Source organism: Gobius niger, assembly GCF_951799975.1.
Source record: "Gobius niger genome assembly, chromosome: 8".
NCBI lineage: Eukaryota > Metazoa > Chordata > Actinopteri > Gobiiformes > Gobiidae > Gobius > Gobius niger.
The window spans coordinates 25,110,221-25,127,944 of record NC_136859.1 but is presented as its reverse complement, the minus strand read 5'-3'; the positions used below and the strand labels follow the sequence as shown (position 1 = coordinate 25,127,944).

The 17,724-nt window shown below is 42.4% G+C and overlaps 1 protein-coding gene across 3 annotated transcripts in view; it reads left to right on the top strand.

The window, feature by feature from the left end:
* The window catches only part of cdk14 (cyclin dependent kinase 14), a 173,468-nt gene that overhangs the window by 116,076 nt on the left and 39,668 nt on the right, over nucleotides 1-17,724 (top strand). For all 3 annotated transcript variants that reach the window (XM_079561406.1, XM_079561408.1, XM_079561407.1), the window contains 4 exons: nucleotides 885-948; nucleotides 3,405-3,453; nucleotides 9,734-9,873; nucleotides 13,968-14,118. In XM_079561406.1, the coding sequence (XP_079417532.1) occupies nucleotides 885-948; nucleotides 3,405-3,453; nucleotides 9,734-9,873; nucleotides 13,968-14,083 (369 nt within the window). In that variant the 3' untranslated portion in view covers nucleotides 14,084-14,118. The remainder of the gene's footprint in view (nucleotides 1-884; nucleotides 949-3,404; nucleotides 3,454-9,733; nucleotides 9,874-13,967; nucleotides 14,119-17,724) is intronic.

The window sequence follows — 17,724 nt, the reverse complement described above, 5'->3', positions numbered from 1 at the left end:
CATATGTGTTGAATTTTCAGCAGTGACTTAAGCACATCTTCTGCCTGTTGGTCACATGTTTCCTCCAGCTGGCCAGTCTGAAGCAGTACTTCCTCGAGCAGCCAGCCTCCCGATCTGGAAACTATTACTCCTCACTGTGAGCAGGATCACGTAGAAGGCATGTCCGCTGCTCTGCTTTGTGTCATCGTAAACCCCAGCTCAGTGCGTGAGAGCACGGACAGCATTTCCATAAAAGATACACTCCTTCCAACTGTTGTGGAAGCAGCGGGGCAGCGAGAGAGTGTCAAATGAAGCTGCGGCCTTTGTCTTGTTGAGGGAACCTTAAAGCTGCCACACTGCAATATGAACATAAGAATGGTCTGAATGGTAATAATAAAAAATATTGACATTGTCTAGACTTTAGGACTCAATAGTGGTTTTATGTTCGATCTACTTTGATGTAGTACTTGAGTTATATTATTTTCAAGTACCATTGGCTGCTCTTACTTAGGTCAAGACATGTGTTGTTCTTTCTTTGTGAGACAAGCTTAATTTGAGTGTTTCTTGTAGATTAGTTTGAGATTTTTTTTTTTTTTTGTGCTTTTCATCTGTATTCTTTGTATTCTTTCTTTTGTTTGTCAGATTAAGTCAATACCATAACATAAATCAGACTTTTACACTCAAATAGTTTTCAGTACTGAAATAGGTCTAGTAATTTGACAAAGCACTGTTTACTTTTCCTTTTTTTGCTTCTTTTCTTTTCAACATAGTAACATTGCTGCGACTCGAGTTAATAATTTGATACAACCTGATGTATCCTTTCACCTTACTGTAATGCTCTATGACCTAATGAAATATAATGATCAATACTGAATGTCTCATGTTGTGTGTCTGTTGTCTTCTAGGTCCTGGGAACCCCGTCTGAAGACTCCTGGCCCGGCGTGAACTCATTGCCTCACTTCAAACCAGGTAACGAACTAAGGCAGCACCTACAATGAATGCTCAATGTCATTCCCTACACAGTACACACAAGTTCTGTCCACAGCTTTTAGCCTGGTTGGAGTTAAGAACTCCCTCTAGTGGTAACAGTGCTTCAGCTGGGAACATTTTTTGCCCTGACATTATATGTATTTAACTTTTTATTTGAATGTATAACAAAAAACATGAAAAAAACCCTTAGAAATGAGATTTCCCTATTTCCCTTTAGGATTGCTGGGTTGTCATGAAAATGCGTATTGTGATGGTTAATTTCTACAGACCAGAACATTACACAAATCCTATCAAAACAATCAAACTAAATATTGTACTGAGATCATGGGATGTATAATAATGATGTTTTAATACTTAAGATAAGTAGTTCTTTAAAACTGAAAACAGCTTGATGCACCAAAATGCTGTGATCTTGCTCTAAGACGCTCTTGTATTCTTAGCCGACCACAAACATCCACAAAGTGCAGCCGACTTAAGTAAGAAGAGACATCTTTGTTCACACTACAGTCGCAGAGAGCAGTGACAGGCCGGCCGGCAGCTTGGTGTGTTAAATCATTGGCAGGATGCGGGATACATGGGGTGAGATGGAGGGGGCTCGTGCATTGGGGGAGAGCCCTGGCAGAGGAGCATGTGGTGCCCTCTGGGAGCTCATTAGGGCCTGTTTTAGATTCTCCAGAACAGAGTGCTAACTGACAGAGGGGACATCAGGAGGGGACATAAAGAGGGTCTGAGTGATGTCCTGGGACAGTCGTCGAGTCATCACACAACCATGACCTTGCCTTCATCTCCTGTGGCCAATTAGACATGTCCGGTGCAGTGTGATCTCCAGAATGATAAGAGTAAAGACCCTGAGTCATATTGTGATTTTTTAAGCGACTTAAGCTCAATGTGTTTCACAGTAGATCATTATTCTGTCAGCTCTCACTCAGTCACACCTTGTTATTAATTTATAGATCTACTGCAAACTTGTAATAGACATATTTTTTCCCTTTGAGATGAATATATAGTGTGCACAGTCCTGTCCTGTATAACATTTTAAACTAATCAGATAGCTATCAAGATATTTCTCCTTATTAATTGATCCATACGACAGTATACCACCAGATGGCAGTGTTGTACTGGTTTTAGTATTTCTTTTGCATGTAGGATTGGCTGTGTGTTGACCAAATAATATTCTTTTTATCATCAAGTGTATATTTAGATACTTGTATTACAGTAACACACAAGCCATCTTGTATTTAAGACATTCATCATCCCATTAAGTTTTGATTACACAACATTGCATACACCAAATGCTGTCAAGATGATAAAGCTCTTGTTTTCTACACAATTTTGATATTGGTGCATATAGTAAATGTGACTTTTATGTACCAGCTCGTCACCTGCACCCCTCCTCCTCCTCCTCCTCCTCCTCCTCCTCCCCATGCCCAGTACCTTGTCCATCTATTTATGGCTGCACCCTGGGCCTCCCTCTGTCCAGTCTTGGCACTATCCCGCGTCGCTGGCAGCCTCTGAACTTTTGACTGACAGTTGTGTGGTTAGTGGACAGTGGGATTATTCTTTCGGGATTGGGGGGGTGCTCTCTCCCTCTCCCTCCCTCTCCCCCCCCTCTCTCTTTCTGGGTGGCTGTATCGCTTGGACAGTAGCCGGACAGTTGGCAGCCATAGCTCTCCTCTGTGTGTCCACATGGCAGTTCTGGCATCGCCTCCTCACTCAGTCTAATGAGCACATCTCTCCACAGTGCTTCACAAATATGACTTTTTAATGCGGCTCGCGGCTCATAGCGCATCAAGTATTACTCAAGTGCATTTCTGAGCTGATTCTCGACTCGACTTCATTTGGTTTGGGCTCGAAACGGAAATGCCTTTGTCGACCACCAATTAAAAACCAAAAACACATTGCCTGATCAGACGCCAAGCATTAGGTCAACACAGGTGAACGACGTGTGCGTGCCATTTCAGTGATGTAACTTTACGACGAGCTCGCGGCATAACACCGCTATAGGTGTTTAACAAGAAGCACCTGCACATGATCGCTGTGCGGTGGGTGGAGGTCAATACACATTTATTAACTTCCACTCTGTTATGGGCCACTCACACAGGTGGCCTAACCAGTGGAGCATGGGCAATAACCTGAAAGGCACTTAATTGCGCAGTTAGCTTTATATATTGTGGCAGGGAACTTTTTGTTTGCTAAGAAACTGTTTTCATAATGCACCTTATTTTTACTGTATGCGCTATGTCGGTGTGACGCAGTGTATGTTGTGTAGAAGTATCCAAGACACAAACCTTTGAATTCTATTACAACCACTGCAATAGGAGGAGCACGTTCGATGCTCTAAACTCTGTGCCGCACTTGGACAGAAAAAAAATGTGCAATGCCAGTCTTGGAGATCCTTTATTAACCCCTGTCTCTCTTCCTTGTCTCTCTCGCAGATCGCTTCACGGTTTACAGCGCTAAGAAGCTGAGACAAGCGTGGAACAAGTACGTACTCTTCTCCATACAGCCCTTCCCTCTCTGTTTACCCCACAGTATTACAGTATGTATCTCCGGCTGCACTGGTTGACTGTCCCCCCAGCCCTGTTATCTTCTCCTGCAGATTCCCACAGTGCTTTATCCCAGGGCTCGGCACACACACACGCACACACACACACGCACACACACACGCACACGCACACACACACACACACACACGCACACACATTTCAGTCCCAGCGTCTGCCGTCATCCTCTGCATTTGCAACTCTATATCTGTGCCTTACATGCACCCGGCCCTCTCCAGTGCATGCACATGCCCAGGGGACATCATATGCATAAGGCACAGCTGGGCGTCCGCCTCCCACATGTGCGCCACGGCGATGTGGACCCCGGGGCCAACATCTGGAGGGCCGCGTTCACACTGGGCGACAGGGAGTTTGTTTCCGTACCTCGGGGGACTCTCAGGCTGCGCAAGGCAAATGATTTATGTTAAGCCGCAGCTGTTTCATCGGCGAGCGCTGCAGAGAGTACAGTAGAGGAGCTTCAGTGGAGGCAAATCTGGATGCTAGTCAAACAGAAAGCTTAATACGCAGGTACCGCCAGGGAATTTGAGTAATTATAGAGGTCACCGGTGGCCCAAAGCCTGAAGGAATATGTTTGTTTTATGATTTAGGTAAACGTTGGCCTCAGTTCAAAATACTAATGGGCCTGCTTCGTCAAGTGTATAGTGTTTTGGCGGCGTAACTTCTTCGTCCACCAGAGAGTATTTTAAACAATTGCTTCAAAGTAGTCTGGGGGATTGGTGGTAAGTCGAGCGATTATCCAGGTGTGCTAAATCACACGCTGGTCCAAAACCTCACCAGCATCTCACGGTCTACTCAGAGCTAGCTTGACTACACAATGTTTGGATCCTTACTCTAAAATCATTTGACAAAAGGTCCATAGTTTACAGTGGATTGCTTTCAGTATCACGAAATCAAGCGACAATGCCTTTGCTAAATCTAACTGAATAAAACCATTGAATATAAAGCAGTCCACCCAAACCACATGACAAATTCCTAACTTTTTACTCTCCCCACCCTCCCAGCCCTCTTGGCCCCGGCTCCTGAAGGAAACACACCAGAGCAAGAAGACAGTGAGGCTGAATGTTAATGACCAGCACTTCCTCTCGGTGCCTTTTATCTGAGGCCAGGGGACCGTGAATGTGATATGAACCTGGTAATATATATTCACCCGCTCCATTGTTGCCCCGCGCGGTCGGCGATCGTCCCTCCCGTGTTTTGGTTTCTCCTGCTGAGAAAATGAGCAGTATTGATGTATAGTAAATGAGGAACGGGTCTGGAATCGGAAGCGCCACTTTGATATTTAGATGTAGCATTAAAAATAAAATCCCAACTTCATCCGAGTCTCTGATGAGTTGAATGTTTTAGTTAGTGCTTCTCGACGGCACAGACAACATCCCAGGCTTACGCTGGGTCTTTCATTTTAAGTTTTCAGACAGATCTTTTTGCCTACTTAGTCAAATTTGTCAAGATAAACCATGATTATGTATTTTTGAAAGGCTTGTATACCCATTAGTACTTCCCCTTTTTGTTGAAAATGTATGAATTGTATGCTCTTTGAATACTATATTCTTTTAGAAACATTTTTTTTTATTATTATTTAATGTGTATTATTTTTAGATAATTTGGTATAACTTGATAATGCTTTTGAAACAGCCCTATCTATCTATAAACATCTGACTTTGCAACCACTCAGTCCCACATATAATCTCCAATTAAAAATTCAGAAATCCAAAGGCGCAAATTCATAAAAGTCTTTATTCTTCGCAACAGGTTTATCTCTGACGTCAAAATCCCTTCATCTACAAAGTTTGTTTCATCATCCTCCAGTGCAGTTTTCCAATCTGTTCTTTCCATGAGCTGATTTCTACATAATCTCCGATATTTTATAATGGCATTGCATTTGGAAAAGATTTGGAGCCAGAAGAAGGTAGATTTTCTTAAAACTCTGTAATCAATATCCATCAAAATGCAGGGTGCAGCCTCAAACGGTACAAGTTCAAAGCCTAAAAAAATCAGGTTTAACATCTGAAGAGACTCACTTTAATGTTACCTGACAAAGCATTGAGCCTTGCGTTCCTGCTGGATTGCTTTATAATGGGGCAGTTGGTAAATCACGGCATGAAATAAGTCCTGTCTCACAGAGTAATCCATCTGCAGACATCTGTTTTTGAAATGGACCATTTCAATTGTGCTTCCAGTGAGCTATTGGCATCTGCAAGGCTGAGTTTCAATGGATTGGATGTAAAATTGCAGCCATGTGGCCCCATGGTGAGACGTTATCTGTATCAATACTATGTTAAAGTGGACAGTACATATTAAATTGTGTCTTAAAGGAACAGGCCACCGTTTTTCCATACTGAGATATGTTCTTACGTGAGCTTAGACGAGTTGATGCATAACTGTCTGGTCTTTGTGCGTGCGCTCAGTCGCACGCACAAAGTAAAGACCAAAGATGTTGTGAGCATTTAGCCTCTCCTTCTCTCCTCTATGGGGCCAAACAGGGCTGAAGTTAGAAGCGATCAAGCTCTTCCACGTTTTCCCTATTTAAATACAGTTACGTGAGTAGTTACACGATTCAAGTATAGTTACACAAAATTAAACATGTTGATTTTCTGAAAGGATAAAAAGGGGCACTATATTGTGAGGCGTAATAACACTTTTTGTATGACTGACCACATGCGTAAAGACCAGACAGGTACGCATCAACTCGTCTAAGCTCAGGTAAGAACATATCTCAGTATGGAGAAACAGTGGCTTGTTCCTTTAAATTGTACATTTGGGCACCTCAGATCAATGCGTGTCTCGGAAAAACATTTAATGATTAAAGACTGCTCTTTTCGGAAACCTGTGTAGCTTGCAGCACCTCTGCTGGCAGCAAGGGAAATGAACCCCATAACCCCCGCCTTAACCGAGCACATTTTCTCCAGCTTTACCCAAATCTAAAAGCTTCTCGACTTTTGACATTTGAATGCTAAGACCTAAGCTCTTTCCTTGTTATTGTTGTTAAGTTTTTGTCACGTTTTTGTCACTTTATAACAGTTACATTAAGAATATGACAAAAATGCGACAAAAACGGAACGATTATGTGACGAAAACGTGACTAAAATGTGGCAAAAACCCAATCAAAATCAATTCAAGCCAAACAAGGAAGAAGCTTAGGTGAGTTTTGTAGGTCTTTCAAATGAGGCGTGCACAACAACAGTGTTCTTGGTTACGGTGAGGGGGGTAAGCTTAAACACAAGTCACTATTTTTACCCCAAACTGGAAAGTTGGGAGCATGAAGGAGCTCTCTGGATTTTGTTTGTGAGTTAATGTGAATCATCCTGGCATCAGGCTTCATTCTAGCACATTTCCTTAGCATGCTAACCACTCTGCATATCACAATAGTTAAAAGTGAAAAATAAGCTTAATGTAGCCAAAAGGTAGTCAATTGAAACTTAAATTTGTGTTTTTTTTTCTCCCTCACTCATGTTATTGTAAGTTTGCTGTTGGCAGGAATATCCCGAACATGCCAGCGTCATTCGTCCGTGGCCAATGGCGCTGACAGCTTTTAAGGGCTGCGTGCAAAGACCTGTTTGTTCACCCTCAAACCAATTGCCTCTTTGTGTTCCTTTTCATCGTTGGTCAAGTCAGGTGTGATGAAAGCTGCTCAAAGGATATTTTCAATGCAATACTTACAACAGAGAGATAGCCAAGGTTATCCATCCCCATCTCCTCTTGCCAACACTTCCTCCACACACTACCTCCGTGTAGGCCCGTCCTGTTTGCGACCGGTCTCTCAAACGGCCACACTCCATTGCGGAAGGAATGCTCTTCGCTGTAAATTTGTCATCACCTGCAGCTGCGTTGTTCCCTTTGTAGATGCCTATCCGCGGTGCCAGATGTGCACTTATTCACCACGTTTGGGTTGATGGAAATAGCAAGAAGGAATGCACGCCCGATCCGCATCGCCAGCCTGCATGCTCGTACAAAGGAGAAACGGGTAGCTGAAGTTACCGACAGACCGGGACAAAGCGGCAGAAGCCCTATCGAATGCAGGTTTTTTTGTAATGTAAAGACTTAGGGATGCAGGTGTCAGCAGTCCACCTGGTCAGATGTGCTCAAGAAACAGTGACAGGTAACTTCAACACGAAACATATAAGAGGAGGGATTTCAGCTGCAGCATTTCCGTTTGGGGTGAACCACGTGTGCCTAATCCTTTGGGAAGTGAGGACAGACTTTCTTGCATATTTCTGGGAAGAAAAATAAAACAAAACTCTCTTTTGTTGTGTTAAACATTTTGAATATGTTTGTCACTACAACACTGAAAATAGAGACAGCGAGCAGATTCACGCAGTTATTAAATCTAAAATATTTCATTTGTACAATATGATTAACAGCAACACTTCATCATTTCCCCCTCAACTACAGCTCCAGTTGTGCCGAGAAAATGAATTTACTGAAGAGACATCAAGAGGAAGCCACAAAAAGGCTTGTAATAAAAACATGAGACAATTAATTAGCGTTATCTGGCGCTGGCTCCAGCTGCCTTTGTGTGGATACACTTGTTGTCTCTTTGTTTCAGACTATTGCCCATGATTGGTGGCATAAGCTGCCAGTCATTCTTCGTAAAACTTAACTACAAATAGCTGTCTGGAGGGTTGTAAATGCTGAGAGGTAATTGGGTATCAGTATTTAGACCCGAGCACCATCAGGTCTGGCAAAGGAGCTTTGATATGTTGTAGAGCTAGTAAGATATTTGCCATGTTAAAACCTTTGTGTTTAGCTTGGAAATGAACATATACTATATAATACTGGCAATGTGACAGAGGAATAAACACAAAAGAAAAACACATTTAGGTTAAAAAATAAACTTCCAACTACATTCCAAGCTTTTATTTTCTTTGTCAAAATAATTATCAAACCATGTCTAAACTTAATCACCTAATTTGTATCTACTACCTCAAAGGTCCCCTCCACAATGGCCTCCTGTGCTAATCTGCTCCATTGAAATGCTAATCTCCACATACACTCTGACCCTATAGTATCTGTAGTTTCACAGTGCCGTTTTCTCTTGAATGTTGGATCCTTGTGAGACCGAGACAAGACTTACAGGCCCTGACGGACTTCATTATCTCTCCTCTTTCCTCTGTCGTGTTGATCCCGTCTCCTCGCCTCACAAGTCTAGTTCAGATCCCTATTGCGAGCCCCGGGAGTGGCTGTCAAACCGCTGTATCAGGGAATCGAGCACTGAGCAGCCCGCTGGAACAGAGACACCAACCCAATAACATCATGTTTATTTAATGCACTTGATGTCTAATTACGGACTGGATCCAGTCACTTCTCCTCACTGTCTTTCCCCTGCAGTCATTAGGTTGGTTCAGGAGTTCACTGACTCCCATTGCACTTCCTCATTTGCACTCGTGAGCGTGTGAGGAGTGGAGAAAACATGCACACAACCAGTTTTTTATGCCAGCTTTGATGCTTTGTTTGTGCCTGCGACCGGGACACCATGTATGTCATATGAATTTCTGCATGTACGATTTTTTTTCTTTTTTTCACCCGAGTCAGCAGACCTACGACATAATTAAAAGGCTGGGGTTTTTGTCAGCAGCTTTGTGGATTGTAGAATGTTAAGTATTCAATGGAAGCCTTTTTTTTATTGGATAGTTAGAGATGACAGAAGTACATATTAATATTTTATTGTTAATTCAGGTAGAGGTAAAACCATACTTTTCCTAGCCAATACTATAGTTGTGACTTTGGGCAACGAAATCAAGGTCCTACCACTGACGGTTTATTTAAAACTGTGGAAATGTGGAACTTCCGAAATCTTACTATGTGAAGCCGAGGTCTAAATTCAACCAGGGAGAGTAATTTCAGCATCAATAACCTCCAGCCAATGATCGCGTCTCCTCCACCTCAGCCACACTTTTGTCCTTCATTGCCCTTGGTTCTGCTTTTAAGCCTCCAGCATCCATGGCTTGTCCACTTCCTAGCTGTGCTGCAATTCACCTCCACCCCTTCTCCGCCCCCTCTATCCACAGCTTCTCTCTGCTGCATCCTTCACTGGTCTCCCATACAATTACCAGTGTCCAGGCCCCGGGAAAAGACATCCCTAACGCTAACCTGCCCATCCATACTAACCTTGCTGTTGTATCATTGTCCGCTGCCGGAGTGTGATCGCCAAAAGTATATATGTCAATAAGGTTTTCTGTAATTGTGTCTGTCTGCGTTCGCAGGTTGGGGTATGTGGACCACGCTGAGGAGTTGGCCTCCAGGTTCCTCCAGTGCTTCCCAAAGAACCGTCTGTCGGCTCAGGCTGCACTGCATCACGAGTATTTCAGCAACCTCCCCCCGCGGCTCTGGGAGCTGCAAGACAGTACGTATCACAACCACACTGCCTTAAAGACATTTCAGCAAACGCACACACTTTTTTTTAAAGGGGGTATTTAGGAAAAATCTAGAAAGAAAAAAACACATTACATTCTTGCTCCTTGATCAAAATTATACTTGGAGTTGTGTTTTGTGCCATGACACAACCATTGCAGTTATGCTCAAATCCAATACACACACAACAACACGAATGGATGTGTCATTGTGAGCAGAAAGTGGTTTCATTTCGATTTAATCATCTCATCAGTCTTTGTTTTATTTCTATTTCTGGTTGCTCCCCGTGCTCCGCTGGCTCTCCCTGACGCTCCTCTCCTGTCTGAGCACAGCAGTCCTGGGGTTGTTTTGCTCATACTGAGGCTCAGTGTTATTATATAGCCGCCTGTGGGACAGTAAGCCCAGCCGGACCTCTGCTGGCCCCTCTAACACGCTCCGTTTGATTCTCCATTGGATTCACTGTTATTAGCCCAGAGCATCTGCACACTGAATATGGGTCAGCAGAAAAGACACCACAGACTAGCTCTAACATCTCATTACTTATTGGAACTTGTTGCATATATACACACACAAAAAAAGTTGTAGGCTCCTTTGAATTATGCTAGAATACAAGTGCTTTCAAATAACTGGGGCCTTGTCGGCAAATTACAGAATTAAAGAACCTATAACTTTTTGGACTACCATGTTATGTCGTTTCCTTATCTCGGATCATCATGTCGGATTACGTAATTTCATGTTATTCGCACATGTTTCAGTAACCCTGCATATTCCGCACTCTTGACACCTTCACCAAACTTATCCTGATCCTTGTCTGGTCCTGTCCATGGCCACACTCTATTCCTTGTGCTGTTTGCCAATGTATATCTCCCCAGATTTGTTTTTGCACTGCTGCTGTGGTAACTGGCAACCTCTGCTGGCGTGTTGTATAACTTCATTTTACAAAATGTTAAAACCAAGGGTATTTTCTAAATACACACATTATTTTAAAGCAGAACTAAGTAACTCATGCCCCTCGAGGCCATAAGCGCCACTGCAGGCGTCGTGTCAAGTTGCATTTTTATTTACTCATTAATTGTCCGTGAGAGTAAATACTACACTGGCAGAAAAGACAAAGGTAGAGAGGGATATTGCACATTGTGCCACAACCCAATTATACAATGGAGATATATATATATATATATATATATATTTCACTCAAACTCGGCTGTAAATAGTGCTAAAGTGGCGCTAGCCTGCAGTTAGCTTTGCCTGTTAGCCTGTTAGCTTCTTCTTCATGATTCCATTAGTGTGTATTGCACCTCGGACCCAGTGCAGAGAAAGTTGCAATTGTGGTTTTCACCACCAGGGGGAGATGAAAGAGCCCCCAATCATCCCATTAACACTTGTATTACCCCAAGAGGAACTACAAAAATGATTTATTTTGGTAAAATTCATGTTACTACTTTTTAAGACAAACAAGTTATACAACAAAAATATCTTGCTCATAGGGTACTTTTTCCTTGAGCCACGTCAATTCATCCACATTTCTCCTAATATCTGTACTCTTACGTGTAGATGTGTGTGAATACATTTGCACCTAATGTACCCCCAGAGCTAGAATAATGTTACATGAATGTACAACACTTAATACATTACTGTGACAGCAGCTACCATGTATGATCCTACTTCATAAAACCACAAGTATTATGTGCAAACGCCAAGCCTCTGCAACATTTCAATTAATCCTCGAGAATGAGGTTATGGTTGTGTGCCAGCGGTGAGTGAGTCCCTATATTACTGACAGGTTACACTTCCATATACATCCTCAATCCTTTAAGCTTGTATTCATCAGCCCTACATAAAGACCTCCTTTTCTAACCTGCCTCTGCCTCGGCTACAATTTTAGTAGTACAATCTTGCTCTTAATTCCTCGCGATCAGGATTTTTCAGTCTTATTAATCCTTTTATCAGCGCTCAGCAGGTTGTCACGTGTGTGTGAACGAGGGAGCGGTCATTAGACGAGGCAGCGAGGACTCAATTTGATTTTTGTTAAGTTCATACCTCCGTCTGTCTTTCCCTCTGTGCCTTTATCAAGCTCAAAGCAGCTGCGTGGAATCAAAATCGTTGTGCAAAATCAGGAAAGCGGCGGATAAACACCACAGTAAATGGGACTTGCGCATGTGTGTGTGTATGACAAAATTATGCTGATGAGGATTGGACGGTCGATGAAGATGTGGCTAATTAACGCTCGGTGAGGATTTGGCAGCGGTTTATGCAAACAGCACCCTGCTGAGTCAGGAGCAGAGACATGTTACCACCCCTCACCATTCAATTAAACACAGGTTCATGAATAGCGGCGGACGAGGAATATGAACACGGACAGGTTGACTAGCATTATATGTTACACTTTCAATAACTACATACTACTTTATAGGAATAAGGAATGGATTTCCACAAATGTAAATCAGGTTAGTGAAAATAGCAAAACACCAAAATAAAAAGAAAGAAGAAGAAGAAGAAAAAAAGAAGAAGATACAAATCCACAATGTACTGTGCTATATAAGCTGTTAGTCAATGGTTTGGAGGTACTAGGTTGGTATGGATAACTGTGCCAAATTATAAACAATCCTGTCCATGAAATAAAAGTCTTTCCGTTAGTCATGCACTTGCAATAATCAAAATAACACTCAGGATAGTTTTAGACATCTGTCATTTATATTTTACAGTTATAAGGATTGAAAGATAAAATTAAATCAGGAACAAAGTGCAAAGCGTGTTCAACAGCATCATATAAATGTATAATAACTAGTAATAACTGTCATTGGTCTTGTCCTGTCTTCCTGATCATAAACATTCTAGCGAGTAGCTCCTTATATACAGTAGCTTCCTCTTGTGTTTTTGCCCTTTTCATTTATCCTATCACTTACTACAGTTTGGCACAAGATGCTCGATGATAGCCTTCATCGCTAAGACCTACATTGTTAATACTGGGCCTAGTTTGATCCCCTATAAATATACTCTAAGGCCTAGGAAAATGTCAACCCTGATGAAGTCATTGAGGAGCGTCCCAATCCCGGCTCAGATTAACAGTATGTTTTGTGCGGCCGACTGTGCGCCCTATTCTCCGGTGTGTTATGGATTAATACGCACAATAGCGGGCCAGATTACCCGGCACAATGGCAGAATTATAGAAGACAAAGGGACTCCTGAGGTCGCTGTTACTGCACGGATCGGATTGTGACATTTTTTAATTTGATTTGAGTGAGTATGTGGGCGTCCGACAGCGAGGGAGTGAGCAGCGGAGAGGTCTCGGGCAAAAATAAAAAGTTCTCTACGGATTCATGGGTTTGTAAGAGAACAATAGGCAGTGTTTAGATAGCACAGCTCCGTGGAAGAAAGGGACGAGCTTTGAATAGAAATGGACAGTGATTTGCAGCTTTAGTCCGATTCATTTAAGTTCCCCGTTTTTGGAGCTTCACAGAAATAGACACATTCTAAACAATTTGGTTTGGTTACTTGATTTTCCCGGACTGTAAATGTTCCAAAAGTGAGCCAACAATGTCTCTGTAAACGTATATCTGCATTTCTTCCACCTCACAACTTTCAAGGACACTTCAAGGACAGCAACTCAAAATAAAGCTTGATACTTCTCTGCATTCCCTTCCCCGGCCCTTTTATTTGGATATTTTGTTTTGGTTACCCAGATAAATTGCTCGGAAAAGCGGTTCTGTTCGCAAACTTGTCATTTTCTCTGTCCAGCTGTGAGTGTAGTGGGTTGCGTTTATTCGCCACATTTAAATCTCCACAGTGGTTGTTTCATGTCGTATTTTTCCCCTTACAACTAAAGTAACCAGATAAAAGCGAGTGTTTTCAATGATCCGTCTTGTGGAATTGCTCGTGATGTGTATTCCTGTTCCACCTGTTGCATGCCAGTGATAGGGCAATGACGCAACATGATACAATATCTTCACTCTGCTGCAAATAAGCCTCCCAACAGTACCACTCATTTAACAAGCATCTCTATCTATCAACTCACTCGGAAAAGCCTATTTTTTGAATATATTCGGTTTCATCATCCGGCATCTTTTCTTTTTTTTTGCCTTGCAGTGTCTTCTATCTTCACCGTACCAAATGTCAAGCTGCAGACGGAGAGCGGGGACAGCATCCAAGTGTGTGCCAGGAGGAACAGTCACGGCAAGGCCCCCTCCGGCACCAAACACTGACCCGAGGCGGCATCCTGCTCCCGACCGCCTGACAGGTAGAGCCTCTTGTTACCGTGCCGACACAACACCGCACCACAGCAGCAGCACGAGCACAAGAGTTACACAAGCGCAAAATGAGGCGTGACAAACAAAGCAACAGCAGAGAGAGACGAGTAGAGAAAGAGAGATGGGAATGAAAACTGTTTTTTTGGGGGGGGGAAACTGTAGAACTTTGGCAGTTGCTTTCGTTCGCTTTGGAGCGCGTCGCGCTACAGTGCTTAAAAGTTGGGAGGATTTGTTTGGCTTCTTTTGGAAGGACTTTTTGAAATTCTGTTTCTGTCTGTTGTCAGCCGATTTTAGCGCGTTAATAAAAATGTGAAAATGTGCAAATGCAGGCAGGCTACTCAGACGAAAAGATTGGTGTTTGTAGTTCTATTTCAGTCGGTTACAATGACACTAAACATTAACGATCCGGGGATAAATACGAGCATTATTAGATGTCATTTGCAAAGGTGACTCAACCAAATGTTATAGTGGGCTGTCCCCTTCCTACCAATGAAGACTTAAATCTTGTATAGTAGGGATGCACCGATCCCATACTGGTATCGGATATCGGTGCCGGTTTTATATTAAGAATTAACAACTTTTTGACTAACAGTGCAGGATTTAAATTTTTAAACTCCATATAGTCCCTTTAAGGTATGCTTATTAAGTATTAATAAGGTATTAATAAGCATTAATAATATGCTTGTAAAGTATTAATGCACTGCTTATTATACTTTTATATGTTAACATGCTCATAGGCCATTAATAATATACTTATTCATAGCCAACCCTTACCCTAACCCTAAAATGATTACTAATGCTTATTCACACCTCACACCTTAATCTAAAGCGATACTGGAGCCGATACTAGAAAAAATACATTGTCGGGTATCGCCTACAAATATCCAATACTGACCCAATGCCAGTTTTGGCTCTCACTGCTTTAAAATCACAACTTTCACCAAATAAATAAAAGTGAATATGGGCATCGCCTCATTTTGTAGCAAAGCACCTGGAAAATTCAATCACTGAACTACATTTAACCTCCACAAAAGTATGCAAACGTATTCAAAAGGCCGTGGCTATGCTATTGCTAGTGGTCAGCAACTAATCAAGGCTGGGTCAGAAACTACGATACAAATACCTTAAGTAGCCTTATAAAATAAAATCGGCCACTGTGTTTGTATTTTATTTTGTGCACATTTTGCACATTAGCCATGTTAAAGGCCCTTTGTCTGACCTTTGGTTACAAACAATGAAAGATTGAGCATGTACATTTTAGATTGTAACCACACTCACACTGAAAACAAAGTAAAATGTGGTATAACTTTGTCATAGTATTTATTGTTGTTTGAGAGATTTTAACACACTTTAGCTAAACTATTCCATCATTTGTTCTTAGATTTGTAAAGCACAACTGGTTCAAAACTACTGCAGAGCTAATTTAACTTATAGTCCCTTCTAATGGCCTATTCAAGGGCCAAACCCTTGTCCGTAAACTACATGTTTTTAAGTGCATACTACAAACTCTCTTAATTATTTGCATCCAATCCTCCGCCACAGTCTCCTTTGAACGCGGACGACCTGAGATCTGCATTGACACAGACAAAGGGTAATAGATGGAGAAATGTCTTTGAGTGCGCTGCCAGGGCGCCCCTTTCTCCAAGAGTGGGCTCTCATTCTGCGGGCGCATAAAGCGGGCCTATTTGCATGTAATAAGAGGAGCAGAGGTCAGGCCGGAGATAATAGTCGGAGTAATGATGGACTCTGCTCTGCGATGTGAAGATTAGATACATAATAAGTGACAGGTGCAAAGGAAAGCGGGCCACTTTTTCAACTGCAAATCTACAACTTTGATAATGCTGTGTCTTCCCCGAACAATCTGTCTTCATCTGTTGGTGGTCGGTGCGTAGGGAAGTGCTGAAAAGCTAAAACAAAAAATGAGGTTCTTGTTGACAAAAAATACATTATGGATTAGTAAGTGAAGATCAGCAAACATACAAAAGACAAGATATTTCTGATTGGTGCTTGTCGATGTGATGGAGGCAAAGCGCAGTGGAAGTCACCCCACTGAGACACTTTGTCCTCAGCTGCTGCATTCAGAATGAACCCTTTGTCCAGGAGCCACAGAAGAGGTAGCAGGTTCACTTGTTTGACCCGTTTTTGGTGTTCCTAAAACTTATCTTTCATCTATCTTGAAAGGTTTATATATCTGTGACATAAAAAAGATGGCATTGGCTGATCCACACCAGTTTATAGAAGTTTATATACATATTTCCTACTACACCTGAGTAAATAATATTTGTGTACATCAATTCATTTCTCATTTGTACTTGCTGATTTGAACATGCTGAACGTTACACAAACTGTGAGCTATCGATTGTTGTGGTCACCTGCGTATATGCTTGTGTTTGGTGCAGCTCTAGCCCCAGTGCGGGACAGGGGGGGAGGGGGGTTGTGAGAGAATGGGGGATAAAGGAAAGTTCGGACCAGGGTCTTGCATGGACCAAGGCGGTGTGAGTTTTTTTTTTTTGTCCTTCTTCTTCTTCTTCCTTCTCCTTTTTGTTGTGGCTCGTTGTATTATTTATAGGAGGTGGAGCGGGCAGGACGCTTCAGACGCAGCAGAGCAAAAGAAGAGAGCAGCCCCTTGGCTTTTGTGGGGCCTATTCCCAGTGGGCAGGCTTTGTGCTGGCTGGAAGAGGGGCTTTGAGGGGAGAACCGGGCGGCTATTGAGCTCATATAGGGCCGGCCCTGACTCGTCTGCCTCAACAGTGCACCACTACAATGTGTGTCAGCGCACGGACACGGCCAAAGAAAAGGCACAGAGAGGGAGAGAGTGACAGAGGAGCGGTGGAAACGGCGGTGGGAGTGTTTGATTCGGCCTGGGAAGGAAGGAGGGTTTTTTTTTTTTGTGGAAAAGAGAAAAGGCGGGAAGATGGAGGGAGAGTAGGAAAAAAAAAAAAGCCAGGTCTCCTTTACTGTGCGGCTCGCTCGATGTTTATTCATGATTCTGCATTATTCACAAGATTAGCTGACGCAACGGCAGGGTTCACACCGGCAACGACTCCCCCTGTCAATCCACTCGCTCTGTTGTGATTTCTCAAACTGGAGTCGGGATCCAGACACATTGTAAAAAAAAAAACTATTTTTAAGATACTCGAAATGGATGGTTTTACTTTGTCTTGATATTCAGCATCACAGGAAAAGCGCAAACACATTATCAACGATCAATCACAAGAACAAGTATTAGAACGAGCGTCATCTCAGAGAACTAGTATTTGTTTTAAACCAAAAAAGAGGGAGCAGCTGAGTGACAGGGAAAGTAAATGTATTTTTGTAACGGACATACCAGTTTAAGTTGTTTTTAATTAGCTTTCTTCTGTCCAAATGGTTTAATCCAACTCTACGTCGACAAAAAAACAAGAAAGGAGTCACGGTATCAACATCAGTGCAGACGTGCTTTGGTCTCTTCTAACCTCTGAAGATTTTTATTGAAAAAAAAAATGAAAAAAAGAGCTGAAACAAAGAGTTGAAGAAACTTTCATGTGCCTTCAAGCCGCAGCAGACTTCACACACAATTCCAAATTCGAACGCAACGCAATTTTTTTTTTTTATCA